This window comes from Felis catus, chromosome A1, assembly GCF_018350175.1.
Source record: "Felis catus isolate Fca126 chromosome A1, F.catus_Fca126_mat1.0, whole genome shotgun sequence".
NCBI lineage: Eukaryota > Metazoa > Chordata > Mammalia > Carnivora > Felidae > Felis > Felis catus.
In genome coordinates this window covers 54084157-54099052 of record NC_058368.1, presented here as the reverse complement: position 1 = coordinate 54099052, position 14896 = coordinate 54084157, and the positions used below count along the sequence as shown (strand labels likewise).

At 42.2% G+C, this 14896-nt stretch overlaps 1 protein-coding gene and 1 long non-coding RNA gene across 2 annotated transcripts in view; one reads left to right on the top strand and one right to left on the bottom strand.

The window, feature by feature from the left end:
* The first annotated feature begins 856 nt into the window (after nt 1–856).
* On the top strand, nt 857–5524 carry SPRY2 (sprouty RTK signaling antagonist 2). Its single transcript, XM_045054876.1, has 3 exons — nt 857–885; nt 2077–2168; nt 3730–5524. The coding sequence occupies exon 3, from the start codon at nt 3781–3783 to the stop codon at nt 4726–4728; it is 948 nt and encodes a 315-aa protein (XP_044910811.1). The 5' UTR covers nt 857–885; nt 2077–2168; nt 3730–3780; the 3' UTR covers nt 4729–5524.
* LOC109498776 overlaps nt 4762–14896 on the bottom strand; it is a 55322-nt gene continuing 45187 nt past the window's right edge. Inside the window, exon 3 of the long non-coding RNA XR_002155674.2 lies at nt 4762–5853. This is a non-coding gene — a long non-coding RNA (uncharacterized LOC109498776). The remainder of the gene's footprint in view (nt 5854–14896) is intronic.

Below are 14896 nucleotides of genomic sequence, written 5' to 3'. Positions count from 1 at the left end.
CGCGTGACGGCGCCCGGGCTGCAGGACCGGCCCGGGGACGCGCGGGGCGGCGCGGTTGCCCTTTTGAATGCCTCCTGCGGCTCGGAGCGCTGGCGGGCGCTGAAGTGTGAGTGAATGTAGCCCCGCGGAGCCAATGAGCTGGGACCGGATGCGATATATCCTCTGGGACAACAACTGCTCTGTTCCGCCTCGGATCCACATGACGCCATTTACTGCTGCCGCGGCCGCCGCAGAGCTCCCTGCCTCCTCCGGAAAGGCGAGGGCGCAGGCCAACGGCGAGCCCCCCCGGCCGGGCCCCAGACCCTCCTCCTCCTCCTTCACCTCCTCCTCCGCACCCACCGCCCCCGCCTCGGCCTCTCCGCCGCGCCTCCACAACGCCCAGTCTGCACCGCCGAGAGCCGCGCGGCGCAGCGCGAGCGGAGGAGAGGGGCCGGCGGAGCGCGCAGCGCCCAGGCCCCCGCGCCCGCCCGGCCCGGCCCGCGCCCCCGCGCCACCTCCGCTCCGACGCGGCCGCGGCCGCACGACTTGGCCATCTGGCCTTAGATTCTGTGTAAGGCCGTTTTCTTTTTCTCCTTCGCTCATCTGCCAGGAAAGGAGACTCGCCGTTGGCGCTTCGGCCTCCAGTTCATTGAGAAAAAGGAAATACTCCGCGTGCGTTTCTAGAAGGGGGGTCGCCCCCAGCCCCGAACCCCGGAGTGTTCATCGGCTGGGGACTTGGCTCGGGATTTTCCTCGCCTTTTTTCCTCCCGCCGATCGCTCGGAACTTGGACTGAAGCAGAGTTAGGAAGAAGGGGGAAAAGTTTGCATCGGGGCTGGATTTTATTTGCACATCGCTTGGAAGAAGAGAATCCAACGGAGAGGGGTTGGTGCAAAGCCGCGATCACGGTGAGGCACGTTTGGCTCTTACCCTCCTGGCGCCGTGGCCGGCGCGTTGTGGGCAACATGGAGTAGATGCAGTCGGACCGGGAGTGGGGTCTGTCTTTCCTCAGGCCTCCCTTTCTCTAACCCCGCAGGTTCCCAGGGGGGATCCAGGGAGCTGCCTGTGGAACTGCCTCGCCCCAGGCTCGGCCTGCCTTGGCGGGGGCAGCAGTGCGCGCCGGGTACGGTGTCCCCAGCCCCAGGACCCCACGCGCCCGCGCTCTGGGGGGTTGGGGTGGCGGACCGCTCGTCGCGAGTCGGCTGCTGGCCCTACATTGACCGCGAATTCGGCGCTGAGAGCGGGAGAGGGAGGAGGAACACTTTGTGTTTTCCAGGTCCCCGTTGTAGGCGCCCGCATTTCTAACCTGTTCCGCTCCGGGGAAGGCAGGTCCTGGGTGAGGCTGTCCCGAGGCAGGGGCGCCAGCGGGACCGGGGACTCGCGGGTCGGGTCGCTCGCCTCACGGGGGCAGCGAGACCCCGCGAGTGAAAACTGGGCAGGGTGCCCGGCACCGAGGCTAGCCGGGTGCGGGTGGGAACGTCGCCCTGCCGGACGCCGGGGCTACGCTTCGGAAGTGGCAGCTCTTTCTTTTTTCCGTTCTCTGTGGTCGGCCTGGGTCACGCTTTTTTTATTTTTGGAAGATTGGGCTGACCTAGCACAGGAAGAAAGTCATCAAGCGGTCGCGATCGTTTTCCATTACCTGAAAATAGGTACCAAAAGAGGATAGTTTTATTTCCTTTGAAGGGCTGATTTACTTTTTAGTCGCTGCTGCTGCTTTGAATTCGGGATCTTGTGCGTTTTTACAAAGCCATTTCTGTGCTTGCCCCACCCTTGTGCTGAAGTCCTTTCCCCTTAATCCTTAGTCTGATCACACACAGTTCTTCAAGGGGGTTTCTAAGCACTTTCGGAGTGGGGGGTGGGTGGCGTGCGCTGCGAAGGAGGCCAGAAATGGGCAGCAGTCATTTTTGTTAAAAAAAAAAAAAAAAAAAAAATCCCTCCCAACCCCCCTATCAAAGATGCTAAAACTGCAAGCAAATCTGCGCGAAAGTTTCCAGACCAGGGATCTGCGTCCTGCAGACCCGGTTTGTTCAGTGAGGCCCTGGGACTTGCCCTTCTTTTATAAAGCAATTTTCCTTTCACTTTTTCTCTCCACCCAAAAGGAGATGGGTGTGCGGATCGCAGGCAATGCCCCTTCGGTCAGTGCGTGGTGGAGTTGCCCAGTGTACGTGGGTTAGACCTGTCCGGGCAGCGGGTAAGTCAGGGCTTTCGGCGGCAGGGCTCGAAACCTGTGCCCGACACTCAAGGGCCTTAGCCAGAACGCCCTGCGGTGGGCTGCGTGACCCCTGCCTGGGGGCGGAGTGGCTCCCTCCAGTGCTCTGGGGTGGGGTATATTTTAGCCCGTAGGTCGGGAGGGGGAAGTGTGCTCCAGCGTTTCAGGCACGTCCCCTAGGGAGGCGCCGGCACCCCCCCCCCCCGCCCCCTCCTGCTTGGCAGTCTTCGGATTGTGTGCAGGGGGAGGGCAGTTTAGCCCCTGGGCTGCGTTAGTCTCCCCGGAGAAAAGTCCCCCGGGGCTCCGACTGAGTCCCACCTGCTGGGGACGGTGTTGGGACGCCGATAGAGCCGATAAAACGGAGTGAAAGCAAAGATCAACGTTGTCTTGTCTGCCTTTCTGTTGGAAGTGAGATCCGGTTTCCAGCTCTGCCTTGTTCCGAGTTGGGAGGCGTGTGTCACCTGCCTGCGTCTCTCTCTTATAAAAATCGGAGAGTGGATGAAGGTCCCCTTTTGCCCGTTTTTGTTCATTGTAGACTTGCCAGAGGGGATGATAGTTTTGAAATATACAGAGGGATTGCAATTACTTGTCAGAATGATAGATTTGAGACGTGACACCAATTTTTGAAACACTTCCTGTTATCACTAGTCGGTTTATGTCCTGAACTATTAAAGTTTTGGAAACGGGCAAAGCCATTAAGATTTTTGACATAATTTATTTCTAAAACAGAACAATCTGTATGCTACAGAATTTAAGATGTTCTCCTAGGCTATCAGGCTGTAAAATATTTGATCCTCAAGTTGTTGAGAAGTTGAAAATAAATTCGGCTGCTGGTTGATGATTGTGTAAGTTTGCTTTCTTGTGTTGCTGGCGCTTAATAGGATTTGAATGGATTTGTTTTTAATTTATAACTTTTGCTACTGTATACTTAATAATGCATGACTGTTGTAAAATTTGTAACTTCCTTGGGGGGGGGTGACTATTTTCTTTTTTGCAAGTCACATTCATTCTACGGTATTCTAAAAAGTTCCTGAATACTGGATAAGTCATAGTTAAAGGTATCTGATGTAAAAACAGACAAAATAAGAACCAAGAAAGAATTTCTAGGCTGCATTTATTGATGTTTAAGGCAAAAATGACCACAACAAACTTAAAAACCTATTTCCAATTTTGAAAAAGTATTCAACTTTCATGTATGTCGGCGGCAATGTTATGGTCTAATGTTAGTTTCTTGCAATCTTTACTTTGAGCCTGAACCTTGCAATTTTATGTTCATTTGAATAAGGAATCGTTACCTGTGCAATTGAAACAAAGATCAGCTTTGTGTAACTACACAACACAGGATTAGAGAATTGTCTAATCCTTCCATAACCTGCACGTTTTGATATGGTATTGGTCATATGGCTAGTCTGGTAGCCTCCATAGCCACTCCATTTCAAATCCTGTTTCTCTAGGGAGTGGAAAGCCAAGAGTTAATCCAGGTAGGCGGAGAGTGGGAAGTATCCTGGAGTGTAAACCAGCTCTTTCCTCTTGGTTTCCGCAGGAATTCAGATGTGTTCTAAGCCCGCTGGAGTGACCACACTTCCAAGACCTGATGGAGGCCAGAGCTCAGAGTGGCAGCGGGTCGCAGTCCTTGCTGCAGACACCCCGTGACGGTGGCAGGCAGCGCGGGGAGCCCGACCCCAGAGATGCCCTCACCCAGCAGGTACACGTGTTGTCTCTGGATCAGATCAGAGCCATCCGAAACACCAATGAGTACACAGAGGGGCCTACTGTGGTCCCGAGACCTGGGCTCAAGCCTGCTCCTCGCCCCTCCACTCAGCACAAACACGAGAGGCTCCATGGTCTGCCCGAGCACCGCCAGCCCCCCAGGCTCCAGCACCCACAGGTCCATTCTTCTGCACGAGCCTCTTTGTCCAGATCCATCAGCACAGTCAGTTCGGGGTCTCGGAGCAGTACGAGGACAAGTACCAGCAGCAGTTCCTCTGAACAGAGACTGTTGGGACCATCTTTCTCCTCGGGACCCGTCGCTGATGGGATAATCCGCGTGCAGCCCAAATCGGAGCTCAAGCCAGGTGAGCTTAAGCCACTGAGCAAGGAAGATTTGGGCCTGCACGCCTACAGGTGTGAGGACTGTGGCAAGTGCAAGTGTAAGGAGTGCACCTATCCTAGGCCTCTGCCATCAGACTGGATCTGCGACAAGCAGTGCCTTTGCTCAGCCCAAAACGTGATTGACTATGGGACTTGCGTGTGCTGTGTGAAAGGTCTCTTCTATCACTGTTCTAATGATGACGAGGATAACTGTGCGGACAACCCGTGTTCTTGCAGCCAGTCTCACTGTTGTACACGCTGGTCTGCCATGGGCGTCATGTCCCTCTTTTTGCCTTGTTTATGGTGTTACCTTCCAGCCAAGGGTTGCCTTAAATTGTGCCAGGGGTGTTATGACCGGGTTAACCGGCCTGGATGCCGCTGTAAAAACTCCAACACGGTTTGCTGCAAAGTTCCCACTGTCCCACCCAGGAACTTTGAAAAACCAACATAGCACCATTAATCAGGAATATGACAGTAATAAGGATTGTCTTCTTTTGTTGTTTGTTTTTTTTTTTAACGCATATGCAACCAACTAAACAGTTAGAATCTTGGCACTGTTAATAGAGGGTTGGGATAGCCTTCGCTGTTTGCAGTGAAATGCTTTTTGTCCATGTGCCGTTTTAACTGATACGCTTGTTAGAACTCAGCTAATGGAGCTCAAGGTATGGGATACAGAACTTGGGGACCCACGTGTTGCATCAGCTAAAACAACAGACACTCCCAGGCAAAGTTTTTGTTTGTGAATAGTACTTGCAAAATTTGTAAATTAGCAGATGACTTTTTTTTCCCCATTGTTTTCTCCAGAGATAATGTGCTATATTTTTGTATATACAATAATATTTGCAACTGTGAAAAACACGTTGTGTCATGCTATATGGCACAGTCACAAAATATTATACTAATATGTTGTACATTCGGAAGAATGTGAATCAATCAGTATGTTTTTAGATTGTATTTTGCCTTACAGAAAAGCCTTTATTGTAAGACTCTGATTTCCCTTTGGACTTCATGTATATTGTACAGTTACAGTAAAATTCAACCTTTATTTTCTAATTTTTTCAACATATTGTTTAGTGTAAAGAATATTTATTTGAAGTTTTATTATTTTATAAAAAAGAATATTTATTTTAAGAGGCATCTTACAAATTTTGCCCCTTTTATGAGGATGTGATAGTTGCTGCAAATGAGGGGTTACAGATGCATATGTTCAATATAAAATAGAAAATATATTAACGTTTGAAATTAAACTGAGCTGTTTTGTCTTATTTTACCTTTGCTTTGTTTTTGTTTTTTGAAGTGAAAGAGACCACATTTTATGTTAAGGTTAGCATTTCCATGAAATAGTTTCACTTATCTATAAACTCTTCAAAGAGGAGATTCAGTGATTTTTTTTTCAGAGATAATTCTAGCAATCAGGAGGGAAATAACCGAGCATTTGACTCACCTGTATTAATCATGAGTGCTTGTTTTGGCCATATCGTTGTTACTGTTCTTGCCTTTTACAGATTTGTTGGCTTCCCTTTGTTTTCCTTGTTTTCTTTTTCTTTTAAATCTTAAACTCATTCAGGAGACTTCCCTAAAAGATTAACAATTAGATTTTTTTCTTTATATACAGAATTAAGTATTAAGAATAGCCATGAGGCTAATTCAAGACCAGAAAAACAAGTTTAGTTCAACATTTATTGAATGTCCTCTGTGTCAGGCATGCAGCATACACAGATCAATGCTTGTAATTGAGGCAAAAATGTTTTTTTCACTTAGCCAATTATGGCTGTATTTTTTCGTCTTGGTTTCAGACTCAAGTTTATCACCATGATACCACAACTTTCTTATGTTAGGAGAGACACAGAAATCATAACTTGTTTTGATTCAGGTGTTGGATATCATGAAATTTCATCCAATCTAGGCCTCATAATTCAAGTCCAAGGAAGCCAGTTGAGAGGCCCTGTCTTACTTAATCAAATTATCCAGAGAATTGGTTAAATTGTACTTTGGGAAAAAGATGCAACCCGGCAAGAAGTCCCCATGTTTGCATTTGTCTTTTGGTAGCAAATACATTGCAGGCTGCTATAGCCCATCTCAAGAAATACTAGGTTTTCTTACTTGGCAATAATTTTGTCACTTCATTAATTAGTCACTTTGTGGATGAGGATTTTTTTTGTTTCTTCCAAAGCAAACCTCTTGCTGCCAAGAATCACCGGAAGTCTAGAAAATGATTTACCTGTCACTGTTTAATCTTGGGTCCTGTTTCTGAGGCTCCTCTTTAGGTCTTATCATAGTACAGGCTGTCTTGTTTTGTTTTTTAAAATCTGCTTTCAAGGAAATATGCAGCCTTCTAAACCAAGACCTTGCTGTAAGGACCTTCATAGTCCTATGAACTTTCTCCAGAAAACACTAGGTTAAATTAATTTAGAAATGGTTTACTCTAAACTTCAACTTTGGGATTCTGAGTGTTGCAATTCTAATACTCTTAGATTTAATCCTGATAGTCTAAGAGAAATTACAACGTTGAAAGTTGGGCAGAGTTTCTTGTTCATTGTATGGTTTTCAGGATTTGTAAAGCACAAAAACTTTGACTAATTAGCTTTACTCATCAAAAACTGCCATACGCGCTGATAGGATTTATTTGGAATAGAAATTGAGTCATTTTTTCTTCAGCATGCAAGCAGTTTTCCAAGTGTTCTACAGACACATCGCATCAGATACAGTTGGGTGTTTACTGAAAAAGTAAATTAAGACCCCTCCCTCATGGTTACTCAGAGTCATAAAGTATTGCCTAGGAATTTGCATTTTTAATCACTCCACTAGTCATATACAGTTTGAAAAATTACTGACCCGAGGAACTGCTTCTTAATTTAGCGCCTTTTTTTTTTTAATGGAGTGGATATAAAGCATAATTCACTAGCTTAAATGCACAATCTAGTGATAACCAACTGAAATTCGAAGAGACTGTATAAGTACATGTTAAGTCCTGATGAAAACTATTTAAAGACAAACAGGAAAACTGGATTCCTCAAGATGCTTCCAATGAAACTGTTAAATGTTTAGAATATATAACAGTATAAAATTCATGTTCAGAATATGGAAAATTAAATTTCTATCTAAACAGATTGAGAGCAGCTGGTACTGTAACTTGAGTGAGTGAGTTTTTAAATGTTGTAGGTCATCTTGAGATGGAGGAATAACCACCCCAGGTTCTTAATCTCTATAAAGTTTACGAAAAGTCCTATATAAATATAAGGAGTTTATAATCCAGCGGCCATTATTTTGATATTGTGAGAGGTTAAAAGTATGATGCAGCAAACCTGTCAACTGACTGCTAAGCAGTTAGGGAGATCTTAGCTATATTTCTGGTTTCTTGCCTTTCAATTTTTTTTCTTTTAAGAAACCTGTATGTTCTCTCTATTGAGATTCATTTAAGAATGACAAGATGACAGTTGTTACTTTGGTTGTTACTTTAAACATTCATTTATGTGCACTGAGACTTTAAGGCCTTGTCAAATTTCTGCCATGTTGGAGCAGGCTCTGGGGATTGTGGGTGAAAGAAAGACAAAACCAAGTACCCAAACTTTTCGCATAACTTCTTTCTCCAATACACTTTGTCTCCAGGATTATTTGCCTCCAGGATGTATCAGTTAAGATATTGATGATGCCAGAGAAATGAATTTGATCTTTGCACAGTGTTGTGAAGCAACTGATGGGTTTTGATGTAATTTATTAACTTGAGCATATAGGTCAAACTCTTCAAAGGTTTAATGGGTTTAGAGTTTCACTAGCATTTATACCCACAATTGGCCATTTGCCTCCCTCTCTTAAGTGTGCCCAAGGACCCAGATACAGATGCAAAAGTCTCAACTTTGAAAACTGATTAAACTATAGATCAAGAACAGTTTGTCATCTTGTGCAGAATATTTCCCACTATTTTACTAAAGAAAAATAAAAATGGGGGAGGAGCGCTTGGGTGGTTCAGTTATTTGAGAGTCTGACTCTTGATTTTGGCTCAGGTCATGATCTGAATCCTGGGATCAAGCCCCCCTACCCCGTCAGGCTCCATGCTAAGCCAGGATGAAATGGAGCCTGCTTGAGATTCTTCCCTCTGCCCCTCTCCCCTGCTCACACACTCTCCCTAAAATAAATAAATAATTTTTAAAAAAGAAAAATATGGCATTAACTTGTTATATCAATACTGTATCATGAACTAGCTACATCAATATTGTATCAATATTGGTTTTCAATATTCATTAAGGTAAAAGTTATGTTAATTTCTATTCTAAGTAAGACAGTTGCCTTATTTTTCTATGACCTACCAAGGGTGGGTGGGTTTCCACTGATAGAAGACCAGAGCAGAATTTTAAAATAAGGACCAACTGATTATCAGAATGATTATACATCTGGAACATTTAATCACTGGTTTGGTCATTCCTAGGAGGATAAAGCTGTCAGACTATATACATCCTATACTTGGATTTCATTTGGCTGCCACACCATCACCCTCCGTACAACACGAGAGACAACCATGTGAATGAGAGACAAATGTGAACACCACTAATGAGAGTGCATCTCTGGTCAAATTAAACTCGAAATATTCACTTAGAGTCAAAAAAAAAGGGGGGGGATAGAAATACAGCAAACAAAAAAAGGTTAGCATTGAAATATCTATGGCTAGAAAATGTTTTACATTTTTATCTAAAACTGCATTCTGATTGACCTAAAGAATTTTTACAAGCCAGGTTTATTTGGCAACTTTAAAAAAATAAACTATTAAAGGAGATTAGAAAGAAGCTTTTTTCTCAAAACAATCCTAATGTACAGAGAAGAATAAATGATTTGGCTTAATACAAGGACCCACTTGGAATGGAATTTAGGCACCGAAATAACTTGGCATTTCAATTCATTTGGATGTCTACACTTTACAAATCATAGAGCTAGTTGATGCAATACAAAAGGAGAGTGTTAGTGACTTTAATGCAAGACAGGACTTTCATAGCAAAGGCACAAGCAAAGTGCTGTGAGAGTACAGAAATTGGAAAAGCATGGATGCATTCTCAATAGCGGGTTTGGTCTCCAGGTCTTTGCAACGGTAATGGTTATGGCTACCAAAATAGCCAAAAGAGTTCTGCTAAGAGAGATGCAACAGAATTAATGTTACTCATTAAATAAAACTATGTTCACCATGCTCATATCCCAAATCCTAAATGAAATGTAGAGATATTTGATTAATAGTTAAGCAGCTATATCCTGCTATGTTTATTCTTAATTTTAAGATTCATGATTCACTAAAACCTTTCCCTAAAAAAAAAAAAAGTAAAAAATACATTTTTAAGATATAGAACTAAGAAAAAAGTTGAAACAATTCATCAATTCTTGTTCTTCCAGTTTTTGCTGGAATTTACCTCTTGCCCTTAGCTCATAATTTTAGTTTGCTTTTGTACCTAGAAAAGGATAATTACTTATTAAGAGCAAATTGAGGATAATCAAGTAGAGGGGGAAAAAAGAGCATACGTCATAGTGTGAAGGGAAGTGGTTGAGCTTTGGAACAAAAAACAATACCTGAGGCTGGGCTGCTCAGATTCATGTGACTCTCAAACCTAGGTGACCATCTCTAGCACTTAAGGTAATACAATTACACATTTTGACATAGTTTTGTGCTCCAAATAGCATCTGGTTTATTGACTTGCATCAGTGGGGCTTACAGTCAAGCAGGGCTCTGGTAAATACCATATTTATCATCTCTCATTACTCCAAGCTCTTAACAGGCTCAGTGAACTCTTTGTAGCCCAAACCTGGTTTTTCTGCTCGAAAGTAGGCACAAAGTAGTCATAATATCTAGCTGGTCATACCAGAAAACTGTTCCTGAGACTCTTGTTAGAAAGTCATCTTTGTAAGTTCAGAACAGCATTTAAGGATGCATATCTAATGGTCACTGTGAACATTATAAAACCTAATAACCAAGAGGCCTAGCATGCATCAAGCCTTAGGGCATACAGAGCCTTGGGATACATTTAGTACCCACTATGTTGTTGAGCTAATGGCTAGGATGTCCCACGGGATGTATGTTTCCAACCTGTCACTGTGCTAGTGAGGAACTGTCCGGAGGCAGGAGCAACCACACAGTCAACATCTGCATCAGGTCTAGATATCACCTGGATTCTCACCTACCCAATTAGGATAGAGCCTAATTGATTTAGTTCATTGACTAGCACTCTACCTTTAAGCTTAAACTTTGGAAATGGATTCTTTTACAGACTATTGGTCTGATTGTAATCATCTGCCCTGCCACCTGAGCAATCAAAACTACAAGCCTAGGGTGCAATCGCTTGTTACCGAGTTAATGTTCATTGTGTATCTTCAGTGTAAAGGATGTTACAGTAAGTGGAGAGGAAAGCATTCACTAGGTCTGTGATTGTGGACTAGTGGATTAAGAATGATGTTCATAGCCCTTTGGAAGCTAATTATCTAGGATTTAGATTCTAAGTCACAGAAAATGACTGGTAGCATTACCGACTTGCTCTCCTAGGCAATTTGATCCCCGAAGGGACATTTGGCAAGATCTGGAGATATTTATGTTTTTCACTACTGGGGGTGCAAGGGAGGGAACTAGGGAACTATTGGTAGAGGTAGAGGCCAAGGATGCCACTAAGCAACTAACTATGCCCAGTACAGTCCTCTATCACAAAGAATTATTTAGCCCTAACTGCCAATAATGCTGAGTTTCAGAAATCTTGCTATAGAGGAAGCTGGGGGAGTAGTGGAAAATGTACTATATCCTGACACAGCAAGGAAAGCTGTCAGCTGTGTGAGGGAGGGTGAGGTCAAAGGACTTGGGGAGATTGCTGGGACCACAACTTTGGAATTTCCATTCTGAGTGCTAAGCCTCTGAAATTCTTCTAATGGAAAAATGCCCTACATTTGTAAATATCTATATATGTCCAATATACCTACTTTTCTGTAATACTTTAAGTTCACGCGCTTTGGAGATAAGCCTATATGCAAATGCCCTCTTCTGTTACTTATTAGCTGTGCAGCTACAGGCAAGTTACTTAACTTCCCTAAGCCTAATGCCTTCTCTGAGAGATAGTAACTCTTGACCCAAAGGTTTTTGTGAAGGTTGAAGAGATATGTGTAAAATATTAACCCTTGAGATTGGTTCAAAGTAAGTACTAAAGAAGTATTTATTATTATTTTGTATTTCAGTTGAATTTTTTTACATGAAGCCCAATGGATTGATAAATTTCACACAAATATTTCTTTATAAAAGATTTGGTCCTGATAATTAGCTTCTAATCAATATGTATGTATATACATGTATGTGTATATATACATGTACTCAAGAGATGCACATCTTTAGAATTTATTGATGTTGTAATTGCCTCTGACATTTCTTAATGGACATAAGTTTGTTTCAAGTAGCAAACTTAGTTAACTATCCCATAAAATTCACAAGATCCCTTTGTCACCAAAAAAGTATACCAAATGAAAACTTTATGTTAGGATGATTCTGTAAATGAAATTATTAGCTATCCTACTCCAGTTTTATTGTTTTATTTTTTTATTTTTTTTAAATTTTTTTTTCAACGTTTATTTATTTTTGGGACAGAGAGAGACAGAGCATGAGCAGGGGAGGGGCAGAGAGAGAGGGAGACACAGAATCAGAAACAGGCTCCAGGCTCTGAGCCATCAGCCCAGAGCCTGACGCGGGGCTCGAACTCACGGACCGCGAGATCGTGACCTGGCTGAAGTCGGACGCTTAACCGACTGCGCCACCCAGGCGCCCCTATCCTACTCCAGTTTTAATTAATTTGTGGTGTGAATACTATCTTTTATCTTAAGCTATTTGAAAGCTCTTGGAAAAAAGGTAGATTATCAATCATTTTAAATAATATTCTAGTTAAAAGAAAGATGTTGTGTTGTTAAGATTAAAGATCTTTTCAGAAGCCCCTTCTTTATAGACTTATCTTTGATTGTTGCTAGGCACTACCATGTTATTTTCTTCTTGCTCACCTATGTAGTTGACAAATTGAAGCATACATTTAAAACAAAGTTCTACTGCAAAAAAACCACAGGTAAGTCCCTTTGTAAAGCAATGAAAGTTTTCATATAACATAATTAAGATAAAAGTCTGAAAAGAAAAATTGTGTGAAACTGTTACTGTTGGATATTAACTACCTATAAGATATTAAAAGTGGTTTAATAGAAGGAACATTGGCCATATATCTTGAGCAAGTTGTTTAACCTCTGTGGGGCTGTTTCTTCCCTGCAAATAGTGGGTGATAATACACACCTCATGAGGGGCCTGACAGTGAAATGAGATACTTCCCTTTAAATACAGTACCTGTTAACAGGGAAACGTTAAGCAGGTATGGCTAATAATGTAGTTATATGTTCAATAGACTATAATTTCTCCACAGAGAATGTGTATATGCATGTATGTGCATGTATCTGTGTTCATGCGTTTGTGTGCATATATAGACTCATAACATTTCAACTAAAACAAACAGCTTTGCCAATGGATTTATATACTTCAGTTTTATCCAATGTTAATTTGAGAGCACTATCAGAAAAAAAAAATCAGAAGAAGAAATTTAGGAATCCATTCATAGTCCCAAGTACTGTGTCTTTACATTAATAACTTCATGATTGGATTTATGGCAATGCTATGGATTTAGGTGTGTTTTGGCAGGGTGGGGATGGTGGTGGTAAGGGTGGTGGGGCTAGTGATGGTTGTCCATTTGGGGAGAGTCCAACACTGGCATATAGGAGATACTCAATAAAGATTTTTGATGAGTGGATGACTAGATGAATGAACTCAATGGAAAGTAAAAGTATACTGGAGCTAAGAAAGAAAAGGTATGAATAATAATACATGGTAAAATGTAAGTATCAATTCAATGGTATAAATATAATATAGGTCTTCAATTCTAAGGTGAACATTGGTATTCTCACTTACACATCTCTGAAACCAGGATGCATCTCACAATGAATGATGTTTTATAATTGTCATTGGCTAGGCAGCAGTCATGGCATACTTATCATTCATTGTTTGCAGTGCTTAACCTTGATCATTGCTATTCATATTATTCCACTCCAATTGAGTTAATATGCATTGTTGCTTCTACACATTTTAAGGTTTTTTTTTTAATTTTTTTTTAACGTTTATTTATTTTTGAGACAGAGAGAGACAGAGCATGAATGGGGGAGGGGCAGAGAGAGAAAGAGACACAGAATCCGAAACAGGCTCCAGGCTCTGAGCTGTCAGCGCAGAGCCCGATGCGGGGCTCGAACTCACGGACCGTGAGATCGTGACCTGAGCTGAAGCCGGTGCTCAACCGACTGAGTCACCCAGGCGCCCCTTTAAGGTTTTTTTAATTAATTTATTTATTTTGAGAGAGAGAGAGAGAGAGAGATCATGTGTGAGAGTGGGGGAGGGGCACAGAGAGAGGGAGAGAGAGAATCCTAAGCAGTCTCTGCACTGTCATCACAAAGCCCAATGTGGGTCTTCAACTCACCAACCATGAGATAATGACCTGAACTGAAATCAAGAGTTAGACGCTTAACTCTGCCACCCAGATGACCCAAAGAAAGATTTTTTTTAAAGTAATTTCTACACCCAATGTGGGGGTCAAACTCCCAACACCAAGATCAAAAGTCACATGCTTTACCAACTGAATCAGCCAGACACCCCTATTTTAATTGTTGTTTAAAATGTCTTCATGAAACAGCATGGAAATGAAAAATTATCATGTATCCAATAAGCAAGGATATTAAATATTGTGCTATTGGCCTTAAACTTAATGGTAAGGAAAAAACATGTTCCTGGACAAACTACTGTGATCAAACTTTTCTTGAAAAAAACAATTAAGTGCTTTATAGAACCTAAGAAAGGGAGAAACCCATAAGTACATGAATAGATGGGAGAAATTTCAAAGCAATGCTAAACTAAAATGACCACTTTACATATCTCAGCAGTCTAATGTTAAGATTTTGTCATGAATTTTTCAGCAGTACATTCACTTTATTCATGATTCAAAATATTGGTGTTTGTTATAATCCATGGTATCTTAAATTTTCAACCTTGTAGCCATTTGAGATATTTACAGAAATGAGCAATGTTCAACCAGGGTACTGAGGACAGATGAAATTTTGTCTGGTTCTTGAAAAAAATACGTAGTGAAGAGGTGTTCTGGAAAGCCAAAAATCAGGAGTGAGCAAATCCCGTTCAGGGGAGAGAGAATGGATGGGTCTGGCTGAAATGCACATTCATGTGAGAGAGAAGTGATAACGAAGACTGGAAACAGATTTGGCCTCAACTCTGAGAAATTTGAATGTCAAACTAGAGAACCTGGATTTTGTCCTAACATGTCTCCCAAAATCTATTTTTGGCCATTCCATAACATTTTCCAATGGACAGTAAAAATGATCCTTCAAAAGTGTATTCTAAACATTTGATCCCTTTTTAAACAGATGTGATGACTTCCTTTTGCTCTTTGAACAAAGTTCCAGTTTTTTCAAGACTCTGAATGATCTGGTTCTTTCCACTCTGATACCTGTTCCTTTGTCCCTTTACACCCCAGCCATCAAGGTCCACCTTCTCTCTTTTTCCAGTATCAGTTTCTTTTCTT